A 13,887-nucleotide genomic window follows, 5' to 3' on the forward strand; every position below is an offset into this window, starting at 1 on the left:
ATAAGTGAGTGCAAGCAAGAGATGGCAAACTACAAGCTTCAGTGATTAGATGATAAAAAGCGGAAAAAAGTAAATGAAACCAAAAGTAGAACCAATAGAGCCCGGAAACAAGACAAACACAATCCCCGCTGCCGGAGGGGTTGGGGAAAGCCGGAAACACCTTGATGATGAGCGTGTCAGCCACCTCACTTGCAGCACTCCTCGAAGTGCCATCAAAATGTTTCCAATATGTTTTATTTCGACCGAAGATTATCAACAAATGCATTTTTACTATACCGTGTAATACTCATCGCTGACCAGAACATACCAAACCAAACTTAAATTTTCGAAACAATCTTCAATGTAATTGTTTAAAGGATTCATTCTAATAAAACAAATTCTTTATTTTAAATAGTTTCTATAAATTATTTTTTTTTAATAATTATGAAAAATAAAAGTTTACGATTTTTCCTTAAATGTTCAGTTTTTGAATTATGGTACTGTGTTTAGGATGCGCTTTTTGTAAAATTTTATGGAGAATATAGTAGAATTTGGGATGTACAAAATCAGTTATTTTTTGTAAAAACCACTGCGTTGAATCCAAACGGAAACAAGCTTGTCAGTGCATTTTTACTAATAAAACAAATTTGCCTAACAGACAAAAATTGCTAATCGTTTAAGGAGATATATTTCTTTCTATCGTCAGAAGCAAAAAAGAAAAAAGAATAAAGAAAAGAAAAAAGAAAAAAGAAAAAAGAAAAAAAAAAGAAAAAAGAAGAAGAAAGGAAAAAGAAAAAAAAAAGGAAAAAGAAAAAGGCAAAAAGAAAAGAAGGAAACAAAACATTTCAAACTAAAGTGTTCTTGGATGTTGTATTTAGATATTTTAAATAGTTTTTTCTTTGCATTTTTTTTGCTTCCTATGACGAGAGATATACCTCTGGAAACCTTAAGTATTTTTTGTCAGTTAAGCAACTTTGTATTACTAGTAAAAAACACTGACAAGCTGGGTTTCTTGCTTCCGTTTGAATTTAGCGCAATGGTGTTTACAAAATATAACTTTTATATTGTAGATTTCTCTTCCAGTGGCGGAAAGTCCAAACTTCTCAAGAAATAAACACGCCACAAACGTATAGACATTACTTACATCAATCTTTGTTCAACAAGTGGTGGATTATTTCTATAATAATTTATATTTCGCAACTAAAAAAACGTCGTAGAAACTATTCAAAACTAAGAATTTGTTTTATCTTAATGCGATCCTTAAAAAGTTTTTCTCTAAAATAATATCGAAAATTTTTATTAATCATGTTTCAAATTTCCTATGTTCAGGTCGGCAATGCATCATACGGTATATGAAAAAGATGATTGGCTCTAAGAATTTTAAATTTTTTTGAAATTGTTTTAATTTGAAATTGCTATTTTGGCTGTCCTACCGCTGCGGTGCTCTTTGACAATGCCGGTGGTATGACGTGACAATAAACAATGGTCTAAAATGACATTTGATTTAAGAGGTAACTGAAAAATTTAGAATGAACACGCCATACCACCTGCATTTAGTTTAAAAACAACGAGTTATTCAAGTTAATTACACACAACTCACCTCTTGGTCACGGGCAGCTTCATCGCGTTCATGGGGCTTGTAAGTTGGTGCCATAGTGGCTCTAAGCTGTTGTTCCACCTTAAAAAGAAACATAAATTTGATGAAGTAAGTCTAGATAATATCTGAGTAAGATTAATAATTGTAATGATTTAGGAACCACTGGATCTTTTCTGTTTTTTTTCCTGTAAATTTAATCTACTAAATATGTTGCTTTTTAGAAGATTTTATGTTTTTAACTAGACTCGGCCTTTATTTAGCAGTAAGATCTCTACAAACTACACAGTTTTATATACCGGGTGCGTCTCAAAAGTGGCTCACCCCTATAACTTTTTTATTTTTTCTGATAAAAAAACGAGATTTGATATGTTAGTATATGACATAAATTAGGATTGATTGACGTATTCAATTATTTTCGGTCACTTCCTATTTCACCGAAAATGACTGAAACTTTTGATTTTTAAATGGTCGGTTAACCCTCGGTATTTTTTTTACTTTATTCCATAGAAAATGACACTCTGAATAGAATGATATATGAAATGTCAACTTTTGACATTTTCGCTTAAAAAATCGTATTTTAAATTTCAATCTGATGTGCCATGGCTGTGTTAAAAACACTAATTTTTAATCAAGGCGCCTTGGAAAATAGATTTGATCGTCTAATATTTTTAGTGTCTTGTCCTGGCCGATTAAGAGATGCCCAAATCGTATTTTTATCACATCTCAATTTTTTCAAATGGAACGAGGGTGGCTCATTTTTTTTCGAATAATTTGGTACCACATACTTGGTATTTCGAGTAAAATTGTCGTTATAATATGTCATTCTATTCAGAGTGTCATTTTCTATCGAATAAAGTAAAAAAATACCGATGGTGCCATTTAGACATCAAAAGTTGTAGTCATTACCGGTGAAACAGGAAGTGGCCGAAAGAATTGAATACGTCAATCAATCCTAATTTATGTCGTATACTAGCTACTATAAATTTGGTTTCTACCTGAAAAAATAAAAAATGTATAGGGGTCGAGTCAGTTTTGAGATGCACCCGGTATAACTAAAGGTTGTTTAGTGAAAGGACTATTTCGACAGATGACATCCAATAAATTATTGAAAATACAAATTTACTTTGAAGTAAAATAAGATACATGTCTCATTATCATAATATATTCTCTATTTGGACAGATACAAGTATGCAAAATAAACATAAAATTTTCATCTTAAAAACATATTTCATGTAGGCCAAAAAAGAATAATTTATTTTAGACGAGAATATTATTTTTTTGGTTATTTTACCTGAACAATTTGTTGTCGAAGTTGTTGAACTTCCGACTGATACTCTTCAACTTGTGTAATAGCCTTCTCTATCTGATTCACTTGTTGCTTGATGGTGCTATCCAAGTCATCCAAGTCCTTGAGCAGGTTTGACACGTGTTCGGTAATTTTCGTGTCTGCGTTAATACCGGCACGGAAGTGAAGCTAAATTATAAAAACGTTATGTTATTTTTTGTAAGATTCAAAATACTGACGCCGAATACCTGTAATTTTTCAATGGATAACGATATTTTAGTTTTTTGGACGTGGATGTCTGCCAACATTTTCTCGCGTAGGGCGTGTTGGTCTCTGAGAGCCTTCTTTTTGTTTTGGGCCGATTCCAACGTTGTTTTCGATTTCTCGATCCACGATCGCACTTCCTTCATTTTCTTCTCGCATTGTTCCCATTCCTCGGAAGTTTCTTGCAGTAAAGCATTCTAAAATGAAAGATTACTTAATTTTTTTGAAAATAACTTGAAAAAATCGAAACAAACCCTTTCTAATAGTTGAGCTTCTACTTCAGTCTTAATAGATTCGGCGTGTTCCATTTTCTGAGGCAAATCTCCGACAGTCGTAACAGTTGATATGTATTCAAGTTCTTTCACCATATCGCTGAGGTTCTTGGTAGCTGATTTACAGCTTTTAACAGCATTCTAAAAAAATAAATCATATTATATTTAAATTAAGCACTAAAAATTCAATGAATTTTTATTAAAGTTTTTTTTGAATTTATTGGTCGATGATAATTTCTGTCGGATCGGACAACTATATGTAATTTTTCCATGTCTCACTTCACCATGTCTCAAACGTATCGGTCCTTGGAAAGATTAATAATAATAAATTTAAATTTTCTCACTATTAATTGTTCTATGTATAAGAAAAATTTGTAGAGACAATTTTTTTACAATTGACAGTTTTTCATTAGATTTTTTTTATTTCAAAACCGATCAAAGTTAAAAAAAATATAATAAATTAGAGAAAGTGGGGTAACTGTTTGAACACACTGTATGTTGACACACCGAACCCAACAATCGTTCTTCCTACCTCTGATTTTATTTATGATATTAATACACCAAATGTCAATTCTTGTTGTAAACCTATAAAAAAGTAGTTAAAGTAGTAAAATGTCAACATTCAACGCAATGATAAGCAGTGATATTTACAAAAATAACTCTTTTAGTTTGTAGACTTCTCTTCCAGTGGTGCAAACCCCATACTTTTTGAGACCCCATGAGACAAATGTCTCACAAAAATTCTAAAGCTAGCCTAATTTCTAAGTTTTTAATGATAAAAGTCTGAAATTTTTGAATTTAATACTATTAACTTACGTTATAATCATGAAGTCTTTGTTTCACATCTTGCAGTGAGCTAACGTTGAGCGGTTCCTTAAGGAAAACTTTCTTTTCTTCAGTCCATTGCAGTACCTGTTGGTACAAAGCGAGGAACCTTTGCCAAGCGTCCAAAGTCTCTCCAACAACCTGGCGTTTCTCATCCAACCACGATTTCACTTGGTTAATTTGCTCCGTAACATTGTCTATAGTACTTTGAACAATATCCTTCTCTTCTTGCTTTCTCGACTTGTCGATGATAGTCTTTCCATTCCTTGTAACTTTGTCCAGTTTGTCTACCATAGCTCCTATCTCCGCTTGAATCTGTTGAAGTTGCTCGTGCAATTGATGAGGAGGTATCGATCGATCTTGGATCTTCAACTCCGCTTCCTTAATCCAGTTCTGCAACTCTTCCACGTCGGTGAGGTAATCCGTACGAATAGTCCTCGCCTTCTTGAATTCTCTCTCCTTGTCTTCCATGGCGGCGTTGATCGATTCGGTAAGCAATTCCAATTGGTTCAGTTCTTCAGCTACGTCGGACGGTACGAGGTTCTGCGCTGCTTGGTACTTGGATCTGGTGTCCGTGGAGAGCTTTTTCGCGTCTGCTGTCTCCTTTTTCACTCTTTGACCGAGACTAGAAAGTTCTCGTTCGGTCTGGACAATGTCCTCGTCGAAAACGTAGAAGTTGACGATGTCGCTCTTCAAGTCCACCAGTTCGCTCTTCTTTTGCGTGATGTCCCGAAGAACCGCTTCGATGTCCTTCAGGTCCTCTTCGACTTTATCGCGTTTGTCCTTCAGGGTCTCGAGAAGCCTGCAAAAATAAAAGAAATTTAAGTTCCCTTTGTTAAAAAACAAGGTGTAATGAAACCGGAGTTCGTTTGTGGTTAAACAACAACGTGGTTTTTGTCGGATCGAGCAGTCGATGATTATTTTTCAAAACGCATTAGCGCTGGCTATTTTTAAGTTTTGACCTCACGGTCTGGTTTTGACTCTACCGAAATATCTTTTTAGCTGTTTCTACCGGACGAAATTTCGGTTTCAAAGCTCGAAACAAAATTTCTAGCAAATATCCTGAATAACTGTTTCAAAATTAAAGTTTTTTAAATAATTGACTACGAATTTTGTTATAATACTAGACATAAAACCTTAAGGCTTTAAAGTAATTCAAAATTATGTCTGAGGTTTTTGACTCTCTGTAAAGAGTTATTAAGATTATATATTATTAAGTCAAAATATGAACTTGTTTTTTGAGAAAGTAACTTTGTAGAAGATACAATATGATCAATAAGTATTATGATAGAACACGCTTTGTATGATGATAAAAAAACAATTTTTATTGTAAATTACATTAATTTTTTTATAACTTATATCATAGAACTGTTTAATTACATAGTATCTTATAGGTATAAGTATTTCAAAATTAAATTTCATGATTACCAAAAATAAGATTTTTAACTCATTCCAGAATAAAAGTAGATTAATGTGGTTCTAAGACACTTTATAGAATTTCTTAATCACACTAGTATTGACAATAACTTTCTATATCCGAAACAACTGTTTAAAAAAATATTTCTGCAGTCTTTATGGATTTTTTCACTAGAACAAAATACACTAAGATTCAAAATAGATGTTTTATGTAACAATTCACTGGTCCTAAACAATTTTTCAATGAACTCCAACGTTTCACATTTCTTCAAGTTTTTTCGAATCCTTTTTTTAAGTTAGTGTATAATTTACGTGTTCAGTTGCACTGATAATATTACCGGAACACTGCAGAAGTAAATACTACTTCGGTTTCACTAGTTAATAAGTTAAATCACAATAATTTGGACATTTAACGATTCCAGTTAGAGATCTGGAAGGAAACTAATTAGTAAAAAAAATTGCTAATCACGCACGAGTTCCTTTTGGCAGATTTTTTATTTGTTTTGGGAAGCGTGATCGTCTACGGCAAAATAGTGTTCATCCGTAAAGCCCCACCTACACATAAAGTTTTACCTTGCGTCTTTACTGTTCAGTCAAAACGTATCAAGTATAATAATGTGTGTGAAGATGATCATCCGTTTTACTTGAAATTAATTATCACAGAAAAATGTCTACAAGACTGTCGTTTTGCCTACACCGAAAAAAGATAAAAATAAATAAGTGCAAATATTTTAGGAGAGTATATTTAGACCCCAGAAACACGATTATTTGGACAACAAAATTTGGAATTTTTTGGATAATTTTGTGATTTTTTTTTAGTTTATAGTTAAAAGACATAATTTGTTGATAATATAGCAACATTGGTAGCAGATTAAATTTACAAGAAAGAAAATCCAGAAAAGATCCAGTGCTGCTCAAAATTTTAGCAAAAAATATTTTTTTTTTTTGGAAATTTTCAAAGCAAAATAACTCGGTTATTTTGGATTTATTTGAAAAACGGTAAAGAAAAAATATGTTTCTTTTATCGAGATCTACCAGCCCTGAAAATATTTGCACTTATTTAAGACTCACCCTGTATATTAGAGCATCTTTAATAAATAACTTTTAAAAATGTAATATTTTTGCATAGATTCGCAAAATAATGTAATTTCACAAAATTTTTGAGAAATATTTAATGATTATTATCAAACTGTACTATTTTCGCCATTAGCTTTGTTTGTTTAAAAATATAATTAAAATGTAAAGCATAAACTCAATTTTCAAGTAAACTTCAATGTTTTTTTTTCTGTTAAACTTCACTAAACAAAATGCTGTAATTGATAAAAACAGCGCTTCCTTCATGGTCTTCTTATGGTTTCCATATATTCGGATTTACCCGGACATGTCCGGATTTTTAAAGTGTCCGGGGCGGTCCGGCCCGGATTTGGAAAAGCGTCCCAGAAACCTGACCGCAAAACAATTTTACTTAGTAAAATATTTCACTCCAGTTACAGTTGAATTAATTTCTCAGTTACTTTGCTGAATATTTTAGTCTCCACGATGCTACAGCTCTACTTAACCGACGTATGTTCGAAAGTACCCATTTCTATACTTTGGCGCTCAAATTTTTCGTTTTTGGTGCACTCCTGGAAAGCGAATGTTTTTTTTTTGGTTTATATTTTGTCGAATCCGGGGCTATTATTTGCACCCTCTAAATGACTAAACAAATTTATAATTTCTTTTTGGCGACGGCGACGTCCGGATTTCTGAGTTCACTTGTCAGGAATTTCCAAATGCCTTTGTGGTTTGGTTTGGTTATGAAACCCCTATCTTTACCACAAACAGCCACAAACTGATCTAAAACCACAGGTAAAACTTCCAAATTGTAGAGGCCAGTTTTAACCAGAGGTTCCCAAACTTTTTGTTCTCGTAGACCTATATTCCCAAAACTCGTCAAAAAAGCGAAGATGGAAATTTGCTACGTGCTGTGGACACCTGGGGGTCCACCTGGACCACTTTGGGAATCACTACTTTAAACAAAAATGCTCTTATCAGGCAGGTGAAACTTTATGTCTAGATGGGACCAAGACAGAGAGGATCTGACGGCAGTTTAGACGGTCTTCCGTTTTAACGTTACGTGTAGACGGAGCTTTAGTTAAACCAAACGCCAGCACCCGAAATAGACCGCACCGGAAAAAAATCCACCAACACTTTTTTTTCTCTATACCTTTAGCTTCCGGCTTCGGCGAGCTGAAGTTTTATCTAGGCAATAAAAAACGGGATTGTTCGGGAGCGCGGGGCAAAGGAATATAGTACGGCTCCCGAAATCGAACGTAAAAACGAAAACGGAACGATTTTTCGTCGCGAAAAGGAGGATAAAACTACGCGAAACGACTAGGGGGTCGGTCGGTACCAGGCAGTGCGAACTCCCGCGTTTTGTCGTCGATGATGCTATCCAGCCATCCAGTAGGTTCGAACTATGCGTGCGATTTGAATCGGGAACGACACGGCGCGGACCTGGATACGAAAAAGGCGCCGCGACGCCGACGCGCGCCGATTCGTCGGCGATTTAGGTGCAGTTATAGTCCGATTCGGACGAATTTGAGGCCAGCGACATGTAGGTTTGGAGTCAAATTGAGTCGTTTACACTCACTTGTTATTCAAATTTTCTATACTATTAGATACTATTTATATCACCACACTAAGGGTTAAATTAACCCTTCCTTCGGTAAGAGCCTCTTGGAGTACTGTCACACACCTACACATAGGTTAGATCAGTCTAGATTTTATGATTGAAGTATTACTAGCTTCAGGGTGATTGATGGTTTTGAAGCGGAGGAAATGTTTTTAATTACCTCGGATCTCTCATAACAAACAAGGAGGCTGTGACGAAGAAATCAAACGCAGACTAGCCATAGCTCGTAACTCGAATATGGAAAGACTCTGCAGTATCCTAGCGCAACAAATTAAAATTATTAAATACACTAATTTTTCCTATCGCTACTTATGCATCTGGACCCTGAAAATTGCAAACAGAAGAAAAATAGATGTTTTTGAAATGTGGGCTTATAGCAGAATGCTGCGAATTTCATATACAAAATACAGGACTAACAACGTCTCAATTCTAAGGCAGTTGAAAGTTACCACAAGACTTTCACCCAAAATGAACCAGTCATACCTTAGGTACTTTGGGCACATTTCAAGAAGAATAGATGGACTGGAAAAACTAATCATCGAATGAAAGATTAATGGCAAACGATCAAGAGGAAGGTATCCGACTGGGTGGACCACACTAAAGAAATTATTGGTCACGGTCTACAAAAAGCGGGACAAGATAGACAGGGATGGAGTACAACGATCCGCGCAATTGAGACATGATGTTACCATACTCGAAGAGTTAACGGACGAGAAGAAGACGATTTTATGAGATGACAACCTATTTTAATCCAATCGTTTCAAATCTATTTAGTCTGTCAGAGCCAGTATATATTTTTAGGGAACAACTAAATGTCGCGTCGAAAAAACTACCCGTCTTAACAACACGTCTCCTTGGAAATAAAAGCCGTATTTATTTACAAATATACAACCTTTATTAAATACTGAGCTTACTTGCAACTAATAATAAACAAAATCCACGAATAAATGATTAATTAAAAAGAGAATGGAAAAGCGTAAATTATACAAAACCCGGTACGACTCCGCCTTCCGCTTCCATTTAAAATCTATACGATACTAAAGACTAAAATCCCAAATATTCAGTTTTCTAAAAAAAGAGAAGTAGGTACTGAGTTTTTAACTCAGTACCTACTTCAAAAGCCACTTGAACTACGTCCTCGAAGGAACCCTTGTCTTCGGTCATAAATTAATAGACAAGAGTTGCCAAGACCAACCGTCACCAACAGTAAATCCATAAACTTTCACTTTTGAATAGGATCGAGAAAAACATGTGCATCTTAAACTGAAATTACCTTTGTTCTAAAAAAATGTAACAGAAATTGTTCCCTAAAAATATATACTGGCTCTGACATCCTCCCACCTGAGTCCATTTTACTACACTAATGTGGACTCACTTAATCAGAGACAGTCGCAGAATCTTAAAATCTTAAGTCGAGCTATTACATTACATACATGGCATATTGAACAAACCAAAAAAAAACATCAAATCTTGTTCACATATTAAGATAAATTATATACAGTAAAATCTACCAGACCAATGTACAGAGTTTTATAATATACCGTATCTCTTGGGAGATTTTACTTCGCGCCCACTTCGCGTCACTACCACTTTTTCGACGGATGATTTACTTCCATTCACTCCCGATTTCGCGGCACATCTTCCCGCACTTGCCTTGGTCACTACAGGAGGTGCTGGATCCTGGTTGGTCCCGGTCTGTTCAGGGTGAGTCAAATCATCCAAAATGGCGTCGAAAATAGCGGGATTATTGCATTCCAGAGGATATAGTCGTTGAATGGGTCGTAGGTATATCCCTTTACTTGTGATGACCTTTGCAAGGCGAGCTTTGTCATCTTTTCCCCGGATCACTTCTGCTACTCTCCCCATTGGCCAATCCATGCGTTTATCCTGGTCATTTCCCACCAGGACAACTTCTCCTACCGTAACTTTCCGTCCACCGTGGCGCTTTTGAGCAAGGTGTAACTGCCCCAAGTATTCGCTACGGAACCTTTTTTGCAGATCTTCTTTTAATTTAAGTTTGTAAACCAATCTTCTGCAAAGAGTTTTCCGGTCAACATCGTCGATGTCAGGAACACCACACTCTTTTATGTCTCTCAAGAACATCATCGGTGTTAATGGAGTCAGTTCATTAGCGTCATTGCTGCTAAAAGTTAAGGGCCGCAAATTTATTACCGACTCACAATCACAAATCACCGTTGACAAGTCCTCGTAAGTAAGTGAAGTTCGACCCAACACTTTTCTTAACAACGGTTTCAGAATCCCGATGAGTCTTTCCCAAAACCCGCCCCACCACGAACCCGTTGGGGGGTTAAACCGCCACGTAATGCGTTGTACGGCACTTTCTTCGGCGATTTTCGTAAAGTCTAAACGTGAAAACGCGTTATCAGTCCCAACAAAGTTTGTCCCGTTATCACTATAAATTGTTTTCGGCCGCCCCCGTCTAGCAATAAAGCGTCTTAATGCTTGCATGAAACTAGCTGTAGACAGCGACATGCAAAGTTCGAAATGCACCGCGCGATACACTGCACAGGTAAAGATGCAAATCCACACTTTTTCGCCCGTTTTAACATACAAAGGACCAGTCATATCTACGCCAATAACCTCAAAGGCGGCCGAATCGCGAACACAATCTAAGGGTAGCGGGGGAGCATTTTCATCAAAGGGCTTACTGCTGTGTCTTCTACAAATTACACACTTTGTTATTACCGACTTTATTGCACGTCTTCCACCTAAAATCCAAAATTTTTCGCGTAATATGCTAATTAGTATCTGAACACCCGTGTGGCATGAATTTTTGTGTTCTTGAAATACCAATTGTGTAACTACAGGATGTTTGGAGGCAAAACTATAGGATATCTAAATAATTCCGAATCATTTCGATTACTTATCCTAGATTTTAAGCGAATAATGCCGTTTTCGTCTTTAAAGACGTCCAGAGAAGCCAAGTGCTTGTCGTTGTCCTCGGCAAAACATTCACGTTGTATCAGCCCCAGTATCTTTTGTTCTGCTACGTCAATCTCTTCAGCAGCGAGTGGACCCTTACGTTTATTTTCCTAGTTTTTAACATTGTGCCAAAAACGGATTATCCAGGCATGCATGCGTACTGTCTTTGTAAAGTTTCCAAAATAGTTGAGGCGCCAGTCATCCGTGTTCATTACCTCCGTGTCTTTGTTAGCTAGCGACGTAACCAGCCTCTTCTTTCTTTCCTCATATATTTCTGCTTCAATCAAATTAAAACTTTGTGTTGGCCAGTGTGAACTGTCTTGGTAAAGCCAACTAGGTCGCTCCCACCATTTAGATTGAAGCAGTTTTTTAGCCGAGCATCCACGTGAAGGAAGATCGGCAGGATTAACTACTCCTGGAACATGATGCCAACTGCTGACCGGCGATGACCTTCGTATTTCCTCTACCCTATTCATCACAAAAGTTGCCCACTCTTCTTCGTGTTGAATCCAAAATAGTGTTGTAGAGGAATCCGTCCAAAAAAATACTTCAGCATTAATATCTAGGTTTTTTCTAACATTATTACACAAACGAACTCCAATTAGAGCAGCCATCAATTCAAGTCTAGGTATTGACAACTTCTTTCACTGACCTTTGCTGACCTCTAAATTACAGTCGTATACATTGCATAAAGTTTCTAACTTTAAGACTGAACCTTCCATATACCTCTTTGTCAATGACAAAAACGAAAATTTTGTGATTCGGAAACGAAAAAGTGATTTCAGGCAATATAACCGATGTCCCTGGTCCTTGTACATCTAATTAGTTTAACCACTGTTTCTTTTTATCGTAAGCATTGTGTTTGTCGTGTATCGAGCATTGTACTAATCGTAGCACTAATAGATATTAGTATTTGTTTGTCAGAGAGTATTAGTTAAGCTTTACAGGGTCCGGCAATAGTGCGTCGGGCATCTGTAGCTTCTAGAATAAAAAACCTGTGAATTTTATTTAAGTGTAAACCTAAAGTATGTACGAGGAAGTATTTCAGGAAAATATTTTAACTTCTATAGGGTGGCTTAAAAATGCGTGAGTGGATCGGGATGATTTTTTTTAAATGGAACACCCTGTATATTATTGCATTTTTGACTTAGTTTCAGATCACTTTACATAATACTAAGATATGAGTAAATATATTTCGGTAATTTCAGAGATGTTAATAAATAAATTAAAAAAAATAAAAAATATATATATTTTTCAGCATTCCTTAAAAAAATATTACAAATACCAGATCTGTCCTGAAATCAAAACTATGTTAGGTATTTACTTTAGATGGTCTATACTTACTTTGCTATAAATATGGTATTCGTAAATTATACAGGATGTTCAAAATTCTACGCCAAACTTTCTAAAATATAAAATAATCTGCGAAACCGTTAAAAATTTTGAAATACTATAAATACAAAAAATGTAAATTTTTTAATTCTCCATCTATTGAAAACAATAATATACAGGGTATTCCTTTAAAAAAAAACAGGACAAATTATTTTATATTGTAGAAAGTTTGGCGTAGAATTTTGAACATCCTATATAATTTACGAATACCATATTTATAGCAAGTACAGACCATCTGAAGTAAATATCTAATATAGTTTTGATTTCAGGACAATTCTTGTATTTTTAATAATATTTTTCAGAAAGGCTGAAAAATATATATTTTTTATTTATTTATTAATATCTCTGAAACTATCGAAATATATATTTATGTATTTACTTATATCTTCGGATTATGTAAAGTTATCTGAAAGAAGCCAAAAATGCAATAATATACAGGGTGTTCCATTTAAAAAAAATCATCCCGATCCACTCACGCATTTTTGAGCGATCCTAGAGAAGTTAAAATTTTTCGAAGTACATCCTTTGTTTTTTTTTCCATTGTATATTTAATATAAAATATTGCCGGACCCTGTATGTGCCAAGGCAGTTAGTCACCCCGACATGCGACACTGCCATCAAAAAAACGTCTGGCTTGCAGATTTTCCTCCATGAAAAAAAAATAATTCAAAAAGATTCGAAAGGTATTCGTTTCTGAAAAGTATTCGAATTGTATTTGATTCTCAAAAGCTATTCGATTCTTAAAATCATCCGATTCTCCCTTCATGTTACCTTAAAAATACCTTTTTAATTTCTCACTTGAAATTCTAAGCCTACTTTATCGTTTTTGCAATTTTTAAATCAGGAAAATAATAAATTAGGTTGTAATATGAAAATAGTTGGAAGATCACGCTAAGTATCGATTTATTAGAAATTTTGTGTAGGTATGTGTAATGTGAGCAACTCGCAAAATATTTTAGAAATTCCTCGTCTATTTTGATAAATTAAGAATTACCCCACAGCCTGATTTTCTGTTCAAAAAGGAGCATTAATATAAAAATAATAGCAGATACAAGCAGATGTCCTAGACATAATATTCTCGGTTAAGATGATCTAATCTGACCTATTTTTATACAGGCTGTAAATAAATAAATGCGAAAAAATGAAGGAAGTGAATGGTATATTTAGAAAAATCTATATTATTCTTGAATGACAACCAGAAATTTTTCTGGCTTACTTATTTATACCCTGTATAAATATA

At 34.9% G+C, this 13,887-nt stretch overlaps 1 protein-coding gene across 1 annotated transcript in view; it reads right to left on the reverse strand.

Moving 5' to 3' along the window:
* Window positions 1–13,887, reverse strand: part of LOC115888530 — a 239,032-nt gene that overhangs the window by 101,947 nt on the left and 123,198 nt on the right. Inside the window, 5 exon segments of the mRNA XM_030908278.1 lie at window positions 1,580–1,657; window positions 2,868–3,050; window positions 3,110–3,322; window positions 3,380–3,538; window positions 4,214–5,024. Coding sequence (XP_030764138.1) covers window positions 1,580–1,657; window positions 2,868–3,050; window positions 3,110–3,322; window positions 3,380–3,538; window positions 4,214–5,024 — 1,444 coding nt within the window.

This window comes from Sitophilus oryzae, unplaced genomic scaffold (genome assembly GCF_002938485.1).
Source record: "Sitophilus oryzae breed Bouriz unplaced genomic scaffold, Soryzae_2.0 scaffold_801_pilon_pilon, whole genome shotgun sequence".
Lineage (NCBI taxonomy): Eukaryota > Metazoa > Arthropoda > Insecta > Coleoptera > Curculionidae > Sitophilus > Sitophilus oryzae.